The sequence below is a fragment of the Canis lupus genome, chromosome 26 (genome assembly GCF_003254725.2).
Source record: "Canis lupus dingo isolate Sandy chromosome 26, ASM325472v2, whole genome shotgun sequence".
NCBI lineage: Eukaryota > Metazoa > Chordata > Mammalia > Carnivora > Canidae > Canis > Canis lupus.
The window spans coordinates 29,209,387-29,231,198 of NC_064268.1; the positions used below are offsets into that span (position 1 = coordinate 29,209,387).

General features: G+C 43.1%; 1 protein-coding gene across 4 annotated transcripts in view; it reads left to right on the forward strand.

The window, feature by feature from the left end:
- The window catches only part of CLTCL1 (clathrin heavy chain like 1), a 94,632-nt gene that overhangs the window by 48,477 nt on the left and 24,343 nt on the right, over nucleotides 1-21,812 (forward strand). For all 4 annotated transcript variants that reach the window (XM_025474863.3, XM_025474864.3, XM_025474862.2 and 1 more), the window contains exons 8-19: nucleotides 478-678; nucleotides 774-926; nucleotides 1,562-1,684; nucleotides 3,266-3,403; nucleotides 6,465-6,629; nucleotides 7,212-7,392; nucleotides 8,731-8,894; nucleotides 10,029-10,154; nucleotides 10,692-10,834; nucleotides 11,175-11,409; nucleotides 13,870-13,992; nucleotides 16,443-16,588. In XM_025474863.3, the coding sequence (XP_025330648.1) occupies nucleotides 478-678; nucleotides 774-926; nucleotides 1,562-1,684; nucleotides 3,266-3,403; nucleotides 6,465-6,629; nucleotides 7,212-7,392; nucleotides 8,731-8,894; nucleotides 10,029-10,154; nucleotides 10,692-10,834; nucleotides 11,175-11,409; nucleotides 13,870-13,992; nucleotides 16,443-16,588 (1,898 nt within the window). The remainder of the gene's footprint in view (nucleotides 1-477; nucleotides 679-773; nucleotides 927-1,561; nucleotides 1,685-3,265; nucleotides 3,404-6,464; nucleotides 6,630-7,211; nucleotides 7,393-8,730; nucleotides 8,895-10,028; nucleotides 10,155-10,691; nucleotides 10,835-11,174; nucleotides 11,410-13,869; nucleotides 13,993-16,442; nucleotides 16,589-21,812) is intronic.

The window sequence follows — 21,812 nt, forward strand, 5'->3', positions numbered from 1 at the left end:
ATTAAAATGTAGTGGTAGTAGAACTTCACTACTGCAAAGCTGATTTAGAAGCCTAATTCTCACCCTTGCTAGAAGTCATCTGTGGGACTGAGACCCACTGTGTTCGTGGTTTTTTGTTGAAGATGGAAGCCATTGCCTTGGTAGAGGACTTTCTGTCTTTGACAATTAATTCAGTGAGGAATTTCCATTGGCAGATTTTTTTTAATTTTTTTTATTTATTTATGATAGTCACAGAGAGAGAGAGAGAGAGAGAGAGGCAGAGACATAGGCAGAGGGAGAAGCAGGCTCCATGCACCGGGAGCCTGACGTGGGATTTGATCCTGGATCTCCAGGATTGTGCCCTGGGCCAAAGGGCAGGCACTAAACCGCTGCACCACCCAGGGATCCCTGGCAGATTTTTTAAAAATATAAGGCAGTTAAGTAAAGAGACAGCCTGTGATTAATGACATAACAACCTATATTTCCATTTGTCATCAGGGAGTCCTGCGTACCAGTGACACAGTTCGGAAGTTCCAGAGTATTCCTGCCCAGCCGGGGCAGGCCTCTCCTTTGCTCCAGTACTTTGGAATCCTGCTTGACCAGGGTCAGCTCAATAAACTTGAATCCTTAGAACTTTGCCGTCCAGTGCTTCAGCAGGGACGAAAGCAACTCTTAGAAAAGTGGCTGAAAGAAGATAAGGTACAAACACTTACGAAATCACAACCCTCAGCACAGTTTGAAAACAAGGTCACAGGCTCCTCTGGTCCTAATCCTGTCTCTTTGGCACATCACAGCTGGAGTGTTCAGAAGAACTTGGAGATTTGGTCAAAACTGCTGACCCTACACTCGCTCTGAGTGTATATCTTCGGGCAAATGTGCCAAGCAAAGTTATCCAATGTTTTGCAGAAACAGGCCAATTCCAGAAAATTGTCCTCTATGCCAAAAAGGTAATATATGCCTAACCGTGAGCATTTCATAGATAATTAATTAGTGGTGAGTGGTTGCTGATTCTGAAATTTATAAAATACCCTTCCTCCTACAGACGTGCTCTAGTGTGAGTTGTTGATGTTGCTGTTAGCATCTGTCATTCAGTGATAATGATCCTCTTTTATTCTCTTCAGTTTTTTATTTTCCTGTCTTATGTTTACAGTCCTTCCAATTTCCTTCCAGTTGGGGATTTTCCTGTAATTTTATCTTGTTCTTTTTCTTCTTTCTCCCTCACCCTCCTCAGCATCATCTGTGTGTTAATCCTGTGTTTCCCAGGCTTCCACAGCAGCTTGTGCCCAAAGTTCACTGGCTTGTGTGCTGGGTATGGGTCAGAGCTGGCACACTGGTTGGAGTGACTTTTTTGTGGTCCAGGCTATTTGTGTAGTTGATTGCACCTCTGCAATACATGGCATCATCACACTGAAGGGGTTGTTGTGTTTGGCAGAGGCCGAGCATGTACACATGCTTATATTGTTCCTCATTTCTTTGTAAACACGAGTTTAAAACAAAAAATGGGAGTGTTATTGTTTTTATTTTTGTTTAGCCACTCACAGTGTTTTGTTTATTTTTCTGATGGGTGTTCCCTTGCTTCTAGGTTGGCTATGTCCCAGACTGGATCTTTTTGCTAAGAAGTGTAATGAGGATCAGTCCAGACCAGGGCCTGCAGTTTTCTCAGATGCTAGTGCGAGAGGAAGAGCCATTGGCCAATATTGACCAGGTGAGCATTGGCTGATTGTTTGGGACAGCTTTCTGTGGCTTGTATAGCTGTCAAGAAGATTCCCTTTTGTTTTTTTTACTCTTACTAGTGTCTCAATTCTTTTCTTTGTCTGCTGTTAATCTTCCAGTTTTAAAAGATATGATGTACCAGAGAAGATTGTCTTCTAGTCTTTTATTGTTTGAATACATATCATTTACCGTTTTTTTTGAAGTATTTTAGAGGATTCATGTGTCAGGTTGTGAGGATCTTGTTTCTTTGTGGTGGTTTGTGGTGGAGAGTGAGGATGTCATTGGGAATGGTGGCCCCACTCCACCCCCAGCCCCACCTCATTATACTCTGCTGACTAAAGCCACCCAATTCTGCCTGCATACCTGGTTATGGTGAGTGCTTTTGAGTCTGCAGACTTTCATCTTGTGGGTGTCTGGCTAACCTGGAGGTAGGTGAACAGGAGACTGTTATTTTAGCATAACATAGTTAGTGTTTAGATATAAACACCTGTCAAGTCACCTTCATTAAACTGTGTGTAAAGAGCTCTGGGTAATGCAGAGATGTGTAATGAAGCTTGAAGCAAAGCAAAATCAATATCCTGTATAGATTCAATTTTAAATACAGTCACACTAGGTTATATACATCTTGGAATTTGCAGATTTTGGAGATTAAGGGGTTTGAGGCAAATTTACATAGATCTCAAGAGGAAAAAAAACTCCAGATTATATCTGGATTATATTTCATATTCCTGAAGTATTTTTATTTATGTATTTTTTAAAAGATGTTCTTTATTTATTTATGAGAGACCCAGACAGAGAGGCAGAGACATAGGCAGAGGGAGAAGCAGGATCCCTGCAGAGAGCCCAATGTGGGACTCGATGCTGGGACCCTGGGATCACGACCTGAGCCAAAGACAGATGCTCAACCACTGAGCCACCTAGGCACCCCTGAAGTATTTTTATTATAAACTTTCTCTTGTATTTTAAACTTGGAAACAGTTACAAATTCATAAATTCATTACCTATATTTCACTTCTTAGGCTTATTCTTTAATATATATTTTAACTCTAATGATTGGTGTCTAAGTCAATGTTTGCATTTTCTTAACTGTGCCTGAATAATAAGAGTATAAGGGCTAGAAACCAGGTGTTGACTGCCTCTAGGATTTGATTAAGTAATAGATTGTTAAGATTGCTTGGATCACTGTAGAGGAATTTGGGGATTCATACTGATACAACTACTTCCTTTGATTGACTTGAATAAAATGCCCTGTTGGTGAGTATGACATGGGTGATAAATTTCACAAAATTACCTAATAAAAAATGGCCATGAATTACTTGACTTCTGATGATAAGAGAAAATGCAGGAGCACCTACTTGCCTTATTCAGAAGAGCATGTGACTGTTGATCTCAGGGTTGTAAGCTTGAGCCCCATGTTGAGTGTAGAGATTACTAAAATAAATTAAAAGTTTTTAAATGCAAAGGAAGGAGCTAATTATTGAATTTTTAAATGAGATTCATCTTTAGGAACTATTTGAATAAGAAAATAAAACCATTTCCTTTGGGTAAAAATGTGGCTTGCTATCTGTTTCAGATTGTAGATGTTTTCATGGAAAACAGTTTAATTCAGCAGTGTACTTCCTTCTTATTGGATGCTTTGAAAAATAATCGCCCAGCTGAGGGGCACCTCCAGACTCGCCTGTTGGAGATGAACCTGATTCATGCACCCCAGGCAAGTGCTATTTCTAGGCTGAAACCAAGGGACAAAGGACCTGTTTCTGTGTAGGACTCGCACACCTAAACACAGAGGCTTTGGGCTGGGATGTGCTCGTGTCTCAGTGGACATTCTCTAGGACTTTCTTATAAGAGATTTCCAGAATCCATGGTGCAAAACTTTCATAAAAATAATTACAACTGGGGCATCTTTTCTTTTGCTTCCTTTTTTCTTTTCTTTCTCTTCTTTTCTTCACTGTGGTAAAGTATACATAAAAAAATTTACTGTTTTAATCATTTTTTAAAAGATATTATTTATTCATGAGAAACACAGAGAGAGAGGCAGAGACATAGGCAGAGGGAGAAGCAGGTTCCCTGTGGGAAGCCCGATGCAGGACTTGATCCCAGGACTGTGGGATCATGCCCTGAGCCGAAGGCAGACACTCAACCACTGAGTCACCCAGACACCCCAGTTTTAAACATGTTTAAGCACACAATTCAGTGGCGTTAACTAAATTCACAATATTGTGCAACTGTTACCACTATGTATTTCCAGAACTTTTTATCATCACAAACAGAAAATCTATACCCATTAAGTGGTAACTCCCCATTCCCTTCCCCAGTCCTTGGTAACCCCCTATTCTATGTACCTTTTATATGAATTTGCGTATTCTAGTTACTTCATATAAGTAGAATCATATATTTGTTCTTTTGTTTGGCTTATTTCATTTAGCATATTATTTTCAGGATTCATCCATGTCATACCATGGATTAGAATTTCATTCCAGGGCAGCAGCCCAGGTGGCTCAGTGGTTTAGCGCCACCTTCGGCCTGAGGCATGATCCTGGAGACCGGGGATCAAGTCCTCACGTTCTCCTGTGTGGAACCTGCTTCTCCCTCTGCCTGTGTCTCTGCCTCTCTTTTCTCTCTCTCTCTCTCTCTCTGTCTCTCATGAATGAATAAATAAAATCTTAAAAAAAGAATTTCATTCCTTATTATGTCTGAATAAGATTCCTTTGTATGTGTATATCACATTTTGTTTATCCATTTATTTGTTGATAGACATTGGGTTGCTTTCACTTTGTGCTATTGCAAATAGTGCTGCTGTGAATATATGCAGGTATCGATCAGTTTGAGTGAGTTCCTGTTTTCAGCTTTTGGGGTGTACACCCAGAAGTGGAATTGCTGGATCATATGGTAATACTGAATGTAACTTGTTGAGGTACCACCATACTGTATTCCAAGCAGTTATACCATATTCTTACCATAATATATGAGGGTTCCAATTTCTTCATATGCTTGTCAACACTTGCTATTTTCTGTATGTGTTTTTTTTTTTTTTAAATAATAGCTATCCTAAATGGGTGTGAAGTGGTAGCTCATTGTGGCAGGGCATTTCTTGAACTGAAAGTTGAGGGGTGACGTTAAATTACATTTATGTGCCTTTTTGGGTTAATTTTGGATATATATGCAGGAAAGGAGTTTGGAGAAATTTATATCAAGCTCTTAACCACAGTCGTCTGAGTGGACAAGATCATAGTTCACTTTATTCTTTACTTGTTTGTGTTCCAGTTTCTTTTTCTTTATAATCATGTACTGTTTTTGTGATTAGGAAACAGTATGTTCATTGTATTGTTCTGTGATCTCAGGTATCCAGTCCACAAGTCAGCTGTTGTTGTGTGGTTCATACCCTACCTTTAGGAAGCAAAAATGCTATTAATTTGCTGTTTGGTGTTCTGTTGAAATCTTATAAATGAGATTCTTTTTGAGATTTTATTTATTCATGAGAGACACAGAGACAGAGACAGAGAGAGGCAGAGACACAGGTGAGGGAGAAGCAGGCTCCATGCAAGGAGCCTGATGTGGGACTCGATCCCGGGACTCCAGGATCACACCCTAGGCCAAAGGCAGGCGCTAAACTGCTGAGCCACCCAAGCTGTCCTAGTAAATGAGTTTTGAAACAGCAACTAAGCACCACTTAGGAACTGAGCAGATAGACCCTAAAAAAAGCCCAAACCTGAAAGAGGGTCAGCCTGGATGGGTGCACAGCTGGGCACAACACCAGAAATATTGGAGCAGTCTTCTCTGGATGTCAGAGGCTGGATGATATTTTCTTTCTTGGCTCATCTGTGTTTTCTGAGTTCTTTAAATGACGCTATTGCTATAATGAGAAAACTTTTTTTTTTTTTTAAAGAGGATAGTAAAGACAGATCTGGAGAAAACAAAGAGTAGGGACATCGATAAGTTCCAGATATTACAAAACTCTCCTCTTAGCCCTTGGTCTGGATTGTTTTCTCTATAGGGAACACAGAGTATGCATTTCCCTGGAGCAGCATGTTGTTAGACTAGGTCTGTGGACACTGCATACTTGGTTGGTGCTCCATATTCTGGAAGGATTGGGAAAGAGTGTGCTGGGTGACACCCATCTCATCAAGACTTGATACTAGTTAGATACTGAGGGTCAGATCACTTAACAAGATAACAGGTTGCTTGTTGACCTACTCATTCTTAGGCCAGAGATTGCTTGTTTAAAGATGATAGATATTAAATCTTACCAGAATTCTTTCTAGGAGTGTTATTTTCTCACATACCCGACTCCCACAAAACATACCCCTAATTCTGCCTTTTACCAAATTGAGATGCTTAGTGAATGCCAAAAGGATTTGTTACTTCCAGGTCTAATCTTAACTGTTGCTAGTCCAAGGATTGAGCTCATTAAGGGAGACCCTTGTAGACTCACACCCTGACATTGACCTTCACTTGCCATAGAAAACTGTACAGATATGATGGCTAAAAAGCCAGAGTAATAGTCTGGAATGACCCAAGTAACACGCTTTAGGGCAGAACGTCAGCCTTTTATACATACCTCACTTTGTACCCTAGAGCCTTGTTTGAAGAGCCTTACGTGGCTTGGATGGTTGGCTAGGGTTCTGCTCAGAAGTGGGGAAGAACCTAGACCTGGTGAAGCCCCTCTCTCCTGTGAGCACTTTCTGGAGCTGTGCCCTGAGGGATAAGGTTTGAGCAGCTGCTCTTAAAATTGCCACCATTTAGACTTTCTTCCTGACCTCACTATTTCACAGGTTGCAGATGCCATTCTTGGAAATCAGATGTTTACTCATTATGATCGGGCCCACATTGCCCAGCTCTGTGAAAAGGCAGGCCTCCTGCAGCGTGCATTGGAGCACTACACTGACCTCTACGACATCAAGAGGGCTGTGGTCCACACTCACCTTCTCAATCCTGAGGTATCATGCACCCTTGGGGCACTCCTGTTGTGGATGACACCCACCTATCACTAGGATCACATGCTCCCAAAATTTCCTACGTACGTGGTTATAGGACTGTGGCATGTATCTTCCCTGTGCATGAACCTCGTCACTGCTATATACAGTTCTCATTTAGCCCCCACACAAGCTCCACTTGCTTACCCACACAGCTGGGCTTGCATCACCTCTTTCTTTCCATTGTCTACCTTTGACTTAGCCCGAAAGAACCTATTAATACTGACAGCTCTATCAGGGTTGTCTAAAACCATTAGCAGAAACTAATTGGTACTGCATTCCATTTACAGAATAGATTTTTCTTTCAACTGTGGGGTGTTGCAGGGTCTGGGACAGCTTAATGAATAGTTGAAGTTTAGTATCTTATCCTAAGTTCACTCCTGGCTCGTACTTTTTACCACAAGGGATAGTTGTTTTCAGTCCTCTTAAGTGAAGATTCTTTATATTTTTGACACTCAGTGGGAAGAATTGACCCAGTTATTTTGCCAGTGTCGGCAACATCTACAATGGTACTTAGCTGTGGACAAACTCTTCCTTGCTTCACAGTGGCTCATCAGCTTCTTTGGCTCCTTGTCGGTTGAGGATTCTTTGGCGTGTCTGCATGCTCTGCTGTCTGCCAGTATCAGACAGAACCTTCAGCTGTGTGTGCAGGTAGCCTCCAAGTACCACGAGCAGCTGGGCACACAGTCCCTGGTGGAGCTCTTTGAATCCTTCAAGAGTTACGAAGGTAAACTTCACAGCCTCTAGCCAACTGCACCTCTTGCTCAGGTGCCTGTAGTAATCTCACAGTCTTCCTTCAGGCCAGGCCGATGTGTCGGTCGTTGGCAGAAGATTTCTGCTGTCTGGTGCGTGTTACCCAGCTTAGGTAGTTTTTTGGCATTTGCAAAGGAAGAAATTAGTTGGTTGGTGTTGGGTGGGGACAGTTAGAATCCCCCTTGTGTCCCTGGAGCCTCTGTGGAATTGAGTATCTTTGTGTCACACAGTCTGCTGAATGTTCACCAGAAAGCCTGAGCCACTTGCACTAGTGCATGGCCCTAAGAGGGCAGTGCCTTTGGCGTCCCCCAAGTTAAAGCCCCATGGAGGCTCAGTGGTGTATGGTTGTTGGGCTGGCAGGCCTGACTGTGGTTAGCCACCTCTGTCCTCCTATGGGTATCACACCAAGAATATGCTGGTGAAGGTGATGGCTTTCCTAGGTGAGAGTCTGCTGGAGACAGGCTGGGGCAGGGATAGAAACTGAGCATTTGTCCAGTGAGGTGTTAAGCCACTTCCCTGGACCTAGTGAGGCTGGAATGTTGGAGGAGTAAAGGCAAGACCTGCCTCTAGGAAGCTGCCCCTATCGTCAGAAGACGCCATTGCAGGAAAGGCTGCAGCAGCTATTAGATTGCACTGGGTGAGGAGATGGCAGTAGAGTAGGGTCAGTGGGAGCTGTCTGTTTTCAGAGCTCTGGTTCCTTCCCCCAGGTTAAAGCCAAAGACCTCCTCAGAGAAAGTGGTATTCTCTGTGGTATCCTGTCATGTTCTTATCACCAGTATTCCCTGGCTGGCTTCTGTGAGAGTCAGGAGATGTTCAGCCTCTGATGAATAACGGTGCTTTGTGACTCACCTTGCAGCCCAGTCCACAGTGGCTCCATGTGTGCCAGCAGCTCAGTGTCAGGGAGGCTGCCACTGAAAGCCTCTGCTTTCCTCTCTCCCTGGTTTGTCTTTTTTAGGGCAGCAGTCACACAGCCCTCTTAGGTTACCTGAATTTGAATTATTCTTGAAGATAGGGTGTGCCTGGGCCCCCCAGAAGGATCACACACACACACACACACACACACACAGTATTTTACATCAGAACATCTCAGGTATACCTCCCAAATTTGATGGAAATCAGAACTAGTTATTTGGGGGGAGATGCCAAAGCAGAAGAACTTCATGTAGATTTTCTAAGTTGTGAGTGGGCTATGTGAGCTGGGAGACTGGAGCATTGCTGTTGTGGGCTGGCCTTCAAGGGCAGGTGGGCTGTGACTGTGGAAAAGGCAGGTCGATATTATGATGGCATAAGATGAAACAATCTCTCTTTGTAGGCCTCTTCTACTTCTTGGGCTCAATTGTGAACTTCAGCCAAGATCCAGATGTGCACTTGAAATACATTCAGGCTGCCTGTAAGACGGGGCAGATCAAGGAGGTGGAGAGGATATGCCGGGAGAGTAATTGCTACAATCCAGAGCGAGTGAAGAATTTCCTGAAGGTAAGTGTGTCCAGGCATTGCCTCATTCCTTGAGCAAACCATCAGGCAGCTGCCCAAGAGGTGGAAAGCCAGCTTTGTCTCCATTAGTGTTCCCTAGGTCCTTAGTGCAGAGCTCTACTTTATGGCCTAAAGTTCTTGGAGGAGGCCACTGCTCATTTAACAACCTATGAGGCTATGCTGTTAATTATCCAATGTATGAGTAGAGGGAGTTAGTTTATTGCTGCATTATGTTTCAACAATGTCCCAACTATGCCCCTGTTAATTAGGTTAGGAAAGTCTATAGAAGCAAATAAGTGACTCAGTGCTAGTGGCATCAAAAGTGAGAAGTGTATTTTTTCCTCATGCACAGACTGGGGTAAATGTGGAGCTAAAGTAGGGTGGCTTTCTATTTCACCATCTTTCAAGGACCAGGCTGATGGCTGCTTTGCCATCTTCAGCATACCACCTTGAATGGTCAACAGGAAGAAGGAAAGAGAGTTCAGAGGAGTAAGCATGGGTGGTTTTTATGGGTGAGACTGCAGGTGGCATGTGGCACTTCGATTCCCATTCCATTAGAGGAAACTGGATCACATGGCCATACCCAGAACCTTGCAAAGGTGCAAGGGCACCTGAGAAGTGTCGTGTAGGTATGGCCAAATGAGGGGAGGCGTTATTATGATGGACTGTGTGTGTTGGCAGTGGGTTGGGGGGAGCCCCCTGCACTGATGGCTGATGTTCCATGGAGTGTGGCTGTTTGCCCAGAAAGGCAGCCCTTATTGGCACGTGTTCTTGAAAGTAGCCCACACTGTCTGCTGCCAGGCTTGGGTCGCATTTATACATAATGGGCTGCTTATCTTAACACAAATGGTATTTGCTTTTGGACCAGTTTGCAATGGTATTGCCAAATTTAGCAGAGTTCTTTTCTTCTTTAACCAAATAGTATTATCTTTCTATTGTTTCCCAAAGCAAACTCTATATCCCCAAAAGCAAATAACTTAAAACAATAGCATCTCTAGAACAAACTCTCATCCTGAGTCTTCTTAGAGTTGCTTTTCTATAGAAGCAGCGCCATCCCTGTGCTTATTCCTGATTCCTGCAGTCTAGCTCTGTGGGGTCTTCACTGCCTGCTTTGTTCTGTGCTTTCCCAAAACACAGGAGGCCAAGCTCACAGACCAGCTTCCCCTCATCATTGTGTGTGATCGGTTTGACTTTGTCCATGACCTCGTCTTGTACTTATACCGCAACAACCTGCAGAAGTACATCGAGATCTACGTTCAGAAGGTACTACTGGGACCGTCGCTGCTGGCTCCCAAGTGACACCTGGCTACCTTTGTGCCTTGGTTGGTGGTAATAACCTACACCTGAGAGACTGATTCTGCTCCCTGAATGTGTCTGAGACTACTGGTATCTTAACCCAGGCTGCCATAGCACAATACCACAGGCTGGGTGGCTTAAGCAATAGACATTTATTACTAACAGTTCTAGAGGCCGGAAGTCCCAAGATCAAGGTGCTGACCCCACCACCTTGGGTTGGTTCTCTCTGAAGCCACTCTCCTTGGCTTATAGATGGCCGCCTTCTTGCTGTGCCTTTACATGGCCTTTTCTTTGATTACGGCCCTACCCTTGTGACTTCATTGAACCATAATTATGTCCTTCAAGGCCCATCTTCAAATACAGTCACATTAGGGCTTAGAGTTTCAAATATGCATTCTGCCCACCACAGGAGCCCTTTAAGACAGCCACAGTGTCCAGGCACTGGGGAACTTGTAGCAGTGACCTGTGCCTGCAGCACTGAAGTCACCACCTTGACCATTCTAGGTCAACCCTAGCCGGATCCCTGCTGTGGTTGGAGGGCTGCTTGATGTGGATTGTTCTGAGGAAGTAATTAAAAACTTAATCATGGTGGTGAGAGGACAGTTCTCTACTGATGAGCTGGTGGCTGAAGTAGAAAAAAGAAACAGGTAAGGGATCCTAGCTTGGTATCTTCTCTTGCCCCTGGGTTCTATTTGCTGTTAAGTTCTCCAAGATCCCTTTCAGTCAGCCTCCAGACCCCAAGAGTAAACTGTCTCTATGGCTGGATTCATAGTAGTGAGTTATTTGCTATTGGTACTGCAGATCTTTCAGGAAAATGTAACAATTAAAATAAGTTTGGAACTCAAGTCTGTTTTGGTCCCTAGAACAACCTGAGGTTAATAGAATGAGATTTTTGTTTCTAGAAGCAACCTTCAGAGTTCAGGGTCTGCCCTGGAGGCTTAGGATGTTCGTTTTGAGACTTTTATGATGTTCTTCTTTGTTCCAAAGGCTAAAGCTGCTGCTTCCCTGGCTGGAGTCCCGGAGTCACGAAGGCTGTGAAGAGCCTGCCACTCACAATGCACTTGCCAAGATCTACATTGATAGCAACAATAGCCCCGAGCGCTTCCTGAGAGAGAATGCTTACTATGACAGCCGTGTGGTGGGCCGCTACTGTGAGAAACGGGACCCACATCTGGCCTGCGTTGCCTACGAGAGGGGGCAGTGTGATCTTGAACTCATTAAGGTGGGGAGCAAATACACCTAGCTGCCAGCTGTTGCCCTGGCTTCCTGTGGCAGGACTTCATCAGTGGGGGCTGCTGAGGACTTCCTCTGAGCCCCACAGTTGCAGATCATGTGGTACATTTCCATAAACTTGGTTTCCTTTTCATTCAGATGCCTTATACCCTGTTTGTATATATTGTACCTATAAGCCTGGCTGCTGCTCCAAGTCTGACCTGTCAGCCTTCTGTTTACAGTCCTTAAGGTTACTTAGTGTCCTGAGGGCAAAATTGAGCCCCTTAGTCTGACTTGGGGTTCACACAGTTCCTCTGGGAACTGCAAGTCCTGTCCTCAGCAGCCTGACTACCTCCCCTCTTGCCTCTCTACCTTGGATGCTTCCATCCTGTGTGCCCTAGCACTTCCTGCTCTTCTAGGGCAGCTTCTTCTTCTTTTTTTTTTTTTTTTTTTTTGTATTTTATACTATGGTTCTTTTTTTTATAATAAATTAATTTTTTATTGGTGTTCAGTTTACCATCATACAGAATAACACCCAGTGCTCATCCCGTCAAGTGTCCCCCTCAGTGCCCGTTACCCACTCACCCCCGCCCTCCGCCCTCCTCCCTTTCCACCACCCCTAGTTCGTTTCCCAGAGTTAGGAGTCTTTATGTTCTGTCTCCCTTTCTGATATTTCCCACACATTTCTTCTCCCTTCCCTTATATTCCCTTTCACTATTATTTATATTCCTTAAGGCAGCTTCTTACACATACCCTCTGCCAACTCTTCCCAACCATGAGCTCTTAACTGGCCCCTCCTTGGAACATCCACCTCAGGTCTGCTTACCTCTGCCCTCGGTTGGATCTACATATTTTATTGTGACCTTAAACTCCAGAAATCTCATGTGGGTGTGCCTGATGTTTGTTTGACTGTAAGATCTATAGACATCTGTTTGCCCTGGGCACCTCAGAGTGCCTGACAACATGGTAGAAACTCAGCAACTGAGGAAGGAATATGTTAGGGTATCAAGCATACAGAGCCAAAGCTCAAGAGCAGTGTACCAGTTTGTCATCCTACTTTAGCTTTGGACACTGACCATGCAAGTGATAGGCCAGGTTGACACAGCACCTTGTCTTACAGTCTCTAGGGAGCCAGTTTGTGTGAAGTTGGGACTTTAGTTGGTTTGATACCATAAGCCAACCTTTTGGCTGAATGTTACCACCTTTTTATTAAAACTCAGTTCAGTGACCTCTCAGGGATTTTTACACTCATCTGTCCTACCTGGACATCGCCTTTTAGTAAGGCAGAGTTCAGACCCAAAAATGCTCATTAAGGTCTGCTGTGTCAGAAGGAGAAGCTGCAGTGAGATTTTGGGGCAAGCTAGAAGTCATGCTATGCACACATGAGCAGCCCATGGACACACATGCAGCACTTAGCCTTGTGCCTGGCCTGTGGTACCCAGCCAGTCTGATACCCACTAGGCCTTAGCAAGTGCCTCACACATTGAGATGTTCCAGTAAACAGCTGGTTTCTTAGAGATGTATATTAGAACACTCAGAAAAAGGGTCTCAAGTTCAATCAATGAAAGTGTATTTTACTTCTTCTTTTTTTTTTTTAATTTTTATTTATTTATTTATGATAGTCACAGAGAGAGAGAGGCAGAGACACAGGCAGCGGGAGAAGCAGGCTCCATGCACTGGGATGACTGGGAGCCCGATGTGGGACTCGATCCCGGGTCCCCAGGATCGCGCCCTGGGCCAAAGGCAGGCGCTAAACCGCTGCGCCACCCAGGGATCCCTGTATTTTAAAGTTTATAGGCCTTGAGGGATCCCTGGGTGGCGCAGCGGTTTGGCGCCTGCCTTTGGCCCAGGGCGCGATCCTGGAGACCCGGGATCGAATCCCACATCAGGCTCCCGGTGCATGGAGCCTGCTTCTCCCTCTGCCTATGTCTCTGCCTCTCTCTCTTTCTCTCTCTGTGACTATTATAAATAAATAAAAATTAAAAATAAATAAAAATAAAGTTTATAGGCCTTGAAATGTAGCATATATGCTGTTTTGTACCAGTTCTGGGCTATTCTGATAACATTTTAGAGATGATGACTGTTTAAGTTAGCTAAAATTTAAAAATTAGTCCCTCCTTCATGCACCGCATTCCATTGCACAGGTCTAGAACATTTTCATTGTCTCAGAAAGTTCTGCTGGGTAGCACTACTTTAGGGCAACAGGTTGCTGTGGAGAGGAGCTGCCTCACAGTCATACCCATTCTAAGTTTTAAACTGAGAAACTTGTGTTTTGAGCTAATTTGTCACTCTGGGAAGTGCATTGTCACTCATTTGGGATGCTGCTTATCACATGTCAAAGTACTGTTTCTCATTTAGGCTCTGGCTGACACTAAACAAGTGTTGGGGACAGAGGGAACTGACTAGGGTGGGTCCCTTAAGTAGCATCCATTGGTTGGTTGTGTTATACACACTAGTGTGCTCATTTCAGGTTTGCAATGAGAATTCTCTGTTCAAGAGTGAGGCCCGCTACCTGGTGCGCAGGAAGGATCCTGAGCTCTGGGCTCATGTCCTTGAGGAGACTAACCCGTCCAGGAGACAGCTGATTGACCAGGTGAGGAATGGAAATGGGAGTATGGGTATGCATGCCTGCATTTTGCTGTCTTACCATATTGTGGCCAGAGTGACTAGTTGAATTATTACGTCTAACACATCTTCAGACGCGTGACCAGACAGACTATCTTGTGAATCCTCTCTGGAGTTTACTGGTTAAAGGCACAGAGTTGGCCCTAATCTCCAAAGCAGGGATGTGCTGCTCCAGTAAAAGGAATATCTGATGGCATGCCTACATGCTGGATCCTTAGTATTTTTTCAGCTCAGCCCCCGGTGACACAAGGTAAATGACTTTCAGGATTGTTTCAGCTGGACTTGCCTTTGTTGAGGAACCCCTTGCACTCTTATAACTATCTAGTTGCCTCCTTCTCCTCCAGTGCTGAGGCCAGGGTTCCTCCTATGTGCAGTCTGGCGGATGGGTGTCAACCTCAACCACTTGGTAGGCTTCCCATAGCTTCAAGGCAACAATTGATACTTCACCATCCCCACTCTCCCCTCAGCTGCTGGGCATACTCTTTGGAGGGTAGGCTAAGACCAAGGTGGGAAAAAGACACCCTGGTCCAAGAAGTGGCCTTCAGCCTTGAGCCTGTCAACTAAAGTGCCTCTGCTCCTTTGTGTGCATTACCAACCACTGGGTGCACTTGCTGGGTTTCACCTCTATCTCTCCTGAATTTCATCTTCTTGTTTTCTGTCCACTGTTCTTCATGTTTCTGCCATTATATTTTTATTAATAAACTTCATTTTGGAACACTTTTAGATGGCTAGAAGACTGGTTTTTTGGATCTCATATTAACTTTGGAGTTACCCATCTGTAAGATTTGCCTGAAGATTCATTCATCCAGACTTGACAGATACTGAGCAGCAAAGGGCCTGGGACAGAGTAGGCTTATATTCCACTAGAGATCTATCTCCAGATTTACAGACAACAGATACTTCTCCAGGTGTTGTCCAACTGCCTGACATGTCTTGTAGGCCATGTTGCATTGGCTCGAGCAGCTTTAATGCTTTGCTGAACTGAAGCCAGCAGAGTGTCTCTTGGTCTCCCCATGTCTGTGTAGGGCTGCTAATCCTGTCATTATGTCTGCTGAGACTGAATATTCATAGCCACCTCCTAGGGGGCATTTACCTACCTTACCTCTCTAATTAGAGAGACTGCATGAGGCCAGAGGCAGACTGCTTGTAGGCCTGGAGGAGAAGCTAGCTCATTATGGAAAGTTTACTTAGAGGCAGCAGCTTCTTTAAGTAACCTTAGATTAGGCATCCTGTTGACTCAAATAGATGATGGAAATTTATTTTTGCCCTTAAAATAAACAGTGTATATTTAAAGCACTCAAAGGTTTTCAAGAATGGATAGATATCATGATGGCAGGAAATACCTCCTATTCTGGATGGATTCTGTGTGCTATGACAGTTTTCTTTTCCCTTAAGTGCACCCTTTTTGTTATTTATCTCCTGTGATAGCCCCTTTCCTCAAACTCCTTGGAATAACTGTTAGGATTGTTATAAACTCCTCAGAAGAACTTTTGTATCTTATGAGGCCATTGAGTATACAGTGGCCACTTGCAAGGTGGACTGGGCTTTGATTCTAGTTCTATTGCAGCCCCTCCTGTTTGCAGGGTAAAAGCTCATGGCCAGAGCTGTGTATCATCTATTATCTGTCATACCTTCTCTGAGCTGTCAGTTCTTTCTCTTTAATGCACTACTATTGCTCACCCCTGATAAACACCCAAACTTGGCAAAACTGATAGATCCTGAAGCCACCAAAGGCCCCTGGCACAAAGTGTAAATAAAGAGAACGATGCTGACCTTCTAGCCTGCTGTCATCTGGGAAGTGTACTCTTTGGGAAAGTGTCTTTTCCCCCACTTGTGAGTTTTTTTTTTTTTTGTAATGAGACACCTGTAGTTGGATGAGGGGTGGTGTGGCCAGTTTTTTTTTTTTTTTTTTTTTTTTCCCCAGTCTTTCCCTTGGCCTTGTTCTGAGGGCTGTGGAGCTCAGGGTATACTGGACTGCAGGCCTGGAAGTGGGCTGGGCCAGTGGTGCTCTAGGGTAGCAAGAGCTTCACTAGAGTGGTGTCTTCATTAGAGAAATGGAGGCCGTATTTGCTATGAACAGTGACCTAAAAAACAAAGATGAAAGCAGACATGCATTTCAGCTGCCTGTTTAGTGCACTGTGTTATTGAGTGTGGAGTAAATTTGCGGTATGCTCACTCGGGCAGAGATGAATCTGCAGCCCTTTTGATGTGAGAGAGCAACTAACTGTCAAATAGAGGAGGCAGAGATCTCTGAAATGGACTCCTTTAGACAACCTTCCCTTTTTGCCTTGAGAAATCTGTTTTCTCTGTGACTATTTCAGACTGCCATGGAGGAATCCTTCCCTTCGGTTTAGCTTCAAAGATAGTCTTGAATTGGCTGTATCTAATCAAGTTCTTTCAAATGATTTTTAAAACCAGGTGGTACAGACGGCATTGTCAGAAACACAGGATCCTGAAGAGGTCTCAGTCACTGTCAAAGCCTTCATGACAGCTGATCTGCCTAATGAACTGATTGAGCTGCTGGAGAAGATTGTTCTGGATAACTCGGTCTTCAGTGAGCACAGGTAAGGGTATGCCAAGGGTAGTGCTGACTGGGTCAGATTCAAGCACCTGCCTGACGTTCACTTTCCATTACACTGTTGGACCTTTCTTCACCTGCCCAGCCTCATTGACTGCTCCCCAGTGTCTTCTCACTGTGTTCTGTATTTTCAGTCCTACCTATGTCTTCTAGCCCAACCTAAATTCTCCTTTTTCCAGGAAGCCATCCTTCCTCTTGATTCTCTGGGCTGCACTATTCTTTTTTAACCACAATGCTCAGAAAGGGAGCTAATATTCATTAGTGCCTACTATGTCCCAAGCATGTTAAACTCTTGAAATCATGGTGAACAAAGCTTGGAAACAGATGCCAAGAAAACTAAATCTGGTCATGTATCAGGGAAGACTTGCTGGATATGTAATGTAGAGACATGATGAGTAAGAGCTTTGGTAGAAAGAACACTCTAGGCAGAAACAACAGCATGGGCAGACACTTTGTTGGGTTTTGTTTTTGTTTTTGTTTTTGTTTTTGTTTTGTTGTGTGTGTGTGGGTTTTTTTTTAAGATTTTTATTTATTTGAAGACAGAGTGAAAGACACAACCTGCAGAAGGGAAAAGGAGAAGCAGATTCCCCACTGAAAGGAGAACCTGACATGGGGCTCCATCCCAGGACCCTGGGATCATGACCCGAGCTGTAGGCAGACACTTAACCCACTGAGCCACCCAGATGCTCCATGGGCAGACACTTTGGAAGTAATAGAGCATGCTTCAATGTGGTCACACTCAGCACTTAATCTCCACTTTAAAATTCATTATCAGAGATTCTGTGTCAAACAGACCAGTATATTTGCACCATAAATCCTGCTGTAAAGATTTAATTGTAAGGTTTGTTTTGTAGGCCAGAAGGGCTTTCAAGGCCTGTGGCATGTGTTAAAGCATATTTTTGTGTATGTGTTTGTTTTTAAACTCAGAAATGCTAAATGGCAAATTATGGAATGTAAAATTATATTTTAATGGAATCCTGAGCCCTTCTTGATTACAGGATGCCTGAGGTGACTAGGATATTCCATCTTGTTGTCTGGTCAACCTCCTTTGATAGATACTAGCTTGTTAGTACTTTCCACAGAAAAATACTTAAAGGTGGTTCTGATTCTGTGTGCTGACTCCTTGAACACTGTTGTTTCTCATACATGCAAGGGGACCTTCAAGTTCTTGCCCCTCTTTCTAGGACTGGCTGCTTCATCAGACATAGTTTTCTGTGTAGGTGTAAATAGCCAGAGTTGGCAGTATGGCAGACTAGATCCCTATATACTTACACCATTACTAGAAAAACTTATATATATTATATGGTCTATATTTGTGTCACACAAAATACATTTTGAGGTAAAAACCATTAATAGTAAAAAGGGCCAGTACAGTAGTCCCCCACTTATCCATGATTTCATGTCCTATGGTTTCAGTTGTCATGGTTAACTATATTCGGTCTGAAAATAGTGTGTCAGAAGCTCAGTTATAGCCTAACAGTATATCTCAGTGCCTACATCATTTACCTCACTTCTCATCACATAGGCGTTTTAGCATTTCACATCATCCCAAGAAGGGTGAGTGCAGTACAAGATATTTTGAGGGCAAGAAACCACATTCACATAAATTTTATTTATAATGTATTGTTGTAATTGTTCTATGTTATCATGAGTTTTTATTGTTAATCTCTTATTGTACCTGATTAATAAAGCTTATCAAAGGATATATATACAGGAAAAAATATCATATATGTAGGATTTGGTACTCTCTGTGGTTTCAAACCCCCACTGGGGGGTCTTGGAATAATTACCTGCAGCTGAGGGGGACTACTATATATAATGATGAAATATTTAACTCATCGGGGAGATAATTCTGAACTCGTACATACCTAATAATATAGTTTCAAAATATGTAAGGTGGCAATTGCCAAAACTGCAAGAAGACAAAGGCAGATTCACCACATTAGAACATCTTAACACATCTCTGGGTAATTGATAGAACAATTAGCTTTAAAAATGAGCATATTAGGGCAGCCCTGGTGACTCAGCGGTTTAGCACTGCCTTCAGTCCAGGGTGTGATCTGGAGACCCGAGATCGAGTCCCACGTTGGGCTCCCTGCATGGAGCCTGCTTCTCCCTCTGCCTGTGTCTCTGCCTCTCTCTCTCTCTCTCTCTCTCTGTGTCTCTCATGAATAAATAAATAAAATCTTTTTTAAAAATGAGCATATTAAAAAGTATACATAAAGAAAGACCATAGTAAATACATTTTTAAAGTAAATAAAAATAATATAGCTGTTGAATTATAAGCTTACTAGAATGAATTTACATCTATTCAACAAATAGACATGGTTCTTAAAAAAAACAAATCAAGAGACAAATAAATGAAAAGACAAACTTCTATAATCCTATCCACTCAACCATGATAAAGAGCTTGATGTAAATTTATGAATGATCACATACTAAAAGACATCAGGGGCACCTGGGTGGCTTGCTCAGTTAAGTGTCTGCCTTCAGTTCAGGTTGTGATCCTAGGGTCCCGGGATCGAGCCCCATGTCAGACTGTCTGCTCAGTGTGGAGCCTGCTTCTCCATTTGCAACTCCCCTTGCTCATGCGCACATGCATTCACTTTATCTTTCTCTCATAAATAAGTAAAATCTTAAGTTTTTTTTAAGGAAAAAAAGACATCAGTTTTACCACATCATTCAGATTTACTGCAATACCAATAAAACTCTCTATTTGTTTATTTATGAAACTTGATAGGAGATTTTAATGCAAGGGGACTGAAATCAAAAAAGATAAAAGGCCAAGAATAATCAAGATTGCCAACACAAATAATAAGTCACCCAAGAGGTGGGAGTAGGTTTAGGGATGGCAAGGTACTTACTCTGATCTAGAATTATTATAAAATTAAATCAAGTCCTGATGGTTTAGGCAAGGAACAGAGAAATGGACCATTATAGTAGAGCAAAGAGCCCTAAAATAGACCTACACATATGTAAAACATGCATTTATGACAGAGTTGGTTATGCAGAAGGAAATAATAGACTTTTCAGTAAAATGATGTCTGGACAACTGATTATCCATATAGGTAAAAATTAAAATTGGACCTCTGTGCCATACTATGTAAAGATTTAAATATAAAGGCAAAACTATAATGTTTTTAGAGTTTATGTTTAGAAGAAGAATGTATTTGTGGCCTAATGCACACATAAGCCAGCCACGAAAATATAAAAACCGCTTGAAAAACTAGTAAATAGGACTATGTTAAACTTAAGAACTTTATCATAATGAGAAAAGGGTAAGCTACAAACAGACGACATTTGCAACATACATAACCAACAAAAACTAGCCCAGAGAACAAAATGAAAGAAAAACTCAACCTGTTAGAAAACTCAGCAAAGCACTTGAGTGATCCTTCAGCAAGAGAGACAGCCTGTGAGCCTACGGCAGGAATGCAGCCTCATCAGCCATCAAGGAAGCACAGTGTGACTGCTGTGTGCCATCCCTTTCCTCCTGCAGAGCAGCAAGGATCTAGCTCTCCTAATCAGCCTTGATGACAGTGTGGAGCAACTGGGCCTCTTATATGCCCTGTTGGAAATGTGCATTCCTCTTGGGAAGCAGTGCATGTTGGAAGGGTTTCCACTCTTGGTTCAGAACTCTGGAGAAACTTGGCTCACATGTATCAGGAGACATGTGCAAGAATGCACAAAGCACAATTTCCAGCAACAAAGATCTGAGAGCAATCCAGATACCCAACTGTAAAAGGGTTGTCGTACTGTCGTACAGTGGAGTACCATGTCACAGAGAAAATGAATGCTGTCCAACAGCACAGGTGAATCTAGGACCTAATTTTTTAATACCTTTTTCCCTCCTTTTTCATTATAATACAGTTAAATTGGCCTTTTATGGGGGATGTACAATACTAGAAATTTCAACACATGCCTAAGATTTGTGTAAGTTACCACCACAGTCAGGGTACAGAACAGTTCCCTCACTATGAAACTGCCTTGTGTAAACTACCCTTTACAGTTACATCCCCTGACAGTCATCCATCTGTGATTCATCACCATCACTGCAGTTTTGCCTTTTCTAGAATGTCATGTAGAGGGAATCAGTATGCAGTCTCTTGAGAGCTGGCTTCTTTTACACAGTGTAATGCCTTTGAGCTTCATCCAAGTTATCTGCATCAATAGTTTGTTCTTTTTTAAAATATTTTTTTTAATTTTTATTTATTTATGATAGTCACACACACAGAGAGAGAGAGGCAGAGACATAGGCAGAGGGAGAAGCAGGCTCCATGCACCGGGAGCCCGACGTGGGATTCGATCCCGGGTCTCCAGGATCACGCCCTGGGCCAAAGGCAGGCGCTAAACCGCTGCGCCACCCAGGGATCCCAGTTTGTTCTTTTTTATTGGTGAATAGTGTTCTGTGGTATGAATGTACAGCAGTTTGTTTATCCACTTGCTCATTGAAGGACATTTTGGATTGTTTTCAGTTTGGGGTGACTATGAATACAGCTGCTATAAACGTGTGTCCAGATTTTTGTTTGAACACATCTAGCAATTGGTGAACCACATGGTATATATATGTTTAACTGTTTAAGAAGTTGCCAAACTATTGTTTTTCAGAGTGTACCATTTTGCATTCCCACCAGCAATGTGTGAGAATTCCAATTTCTCTACATCTTCTTTAGCACTTGGTATTACCGGTATTTTTTATTTTAGTCATTCTAATAAGTGTATAGTGGTGTGTCATTGTGGTTTTAATTTGCATTTCCCTAATGGCTAATGGTGTTAAACAACTTTTCCTGTGCTTATTTACCCTCCATATATTCTCTTGGGTCAAGGATCCTTCTAAATCTTTTGCCTTGGGGCACCTGGGTGGCTCAATGGCTGAGCATCTGCTTTTGGCTCAGGTCGTGATCCCAGAGTTCTGAGATCAAGTCCCATATCGGACTCGATTGCAAAAAAAATTTACAAATATTTTTTCCCAGTGTAGAGGTTGTCTTTTTATTCCCCTAATAGCATCATTTGAAGATCAAAAGTTTTCTCTTTGGGCAGCCCGGGTGGCTCAGCGGTTCAGCACTGCCTTCAGCCCAGGGCGTGATCCTGGAGACCTGGGATCAAGTCCCATTTCAGGCTTCCTGCATGGGGCCTGTTTCTCCCTTTGCCTATGTCTCTGCCCGCCCCCCTGTGTGTCTCTCTCTCCCATGAATGAATAAATTTAAAAA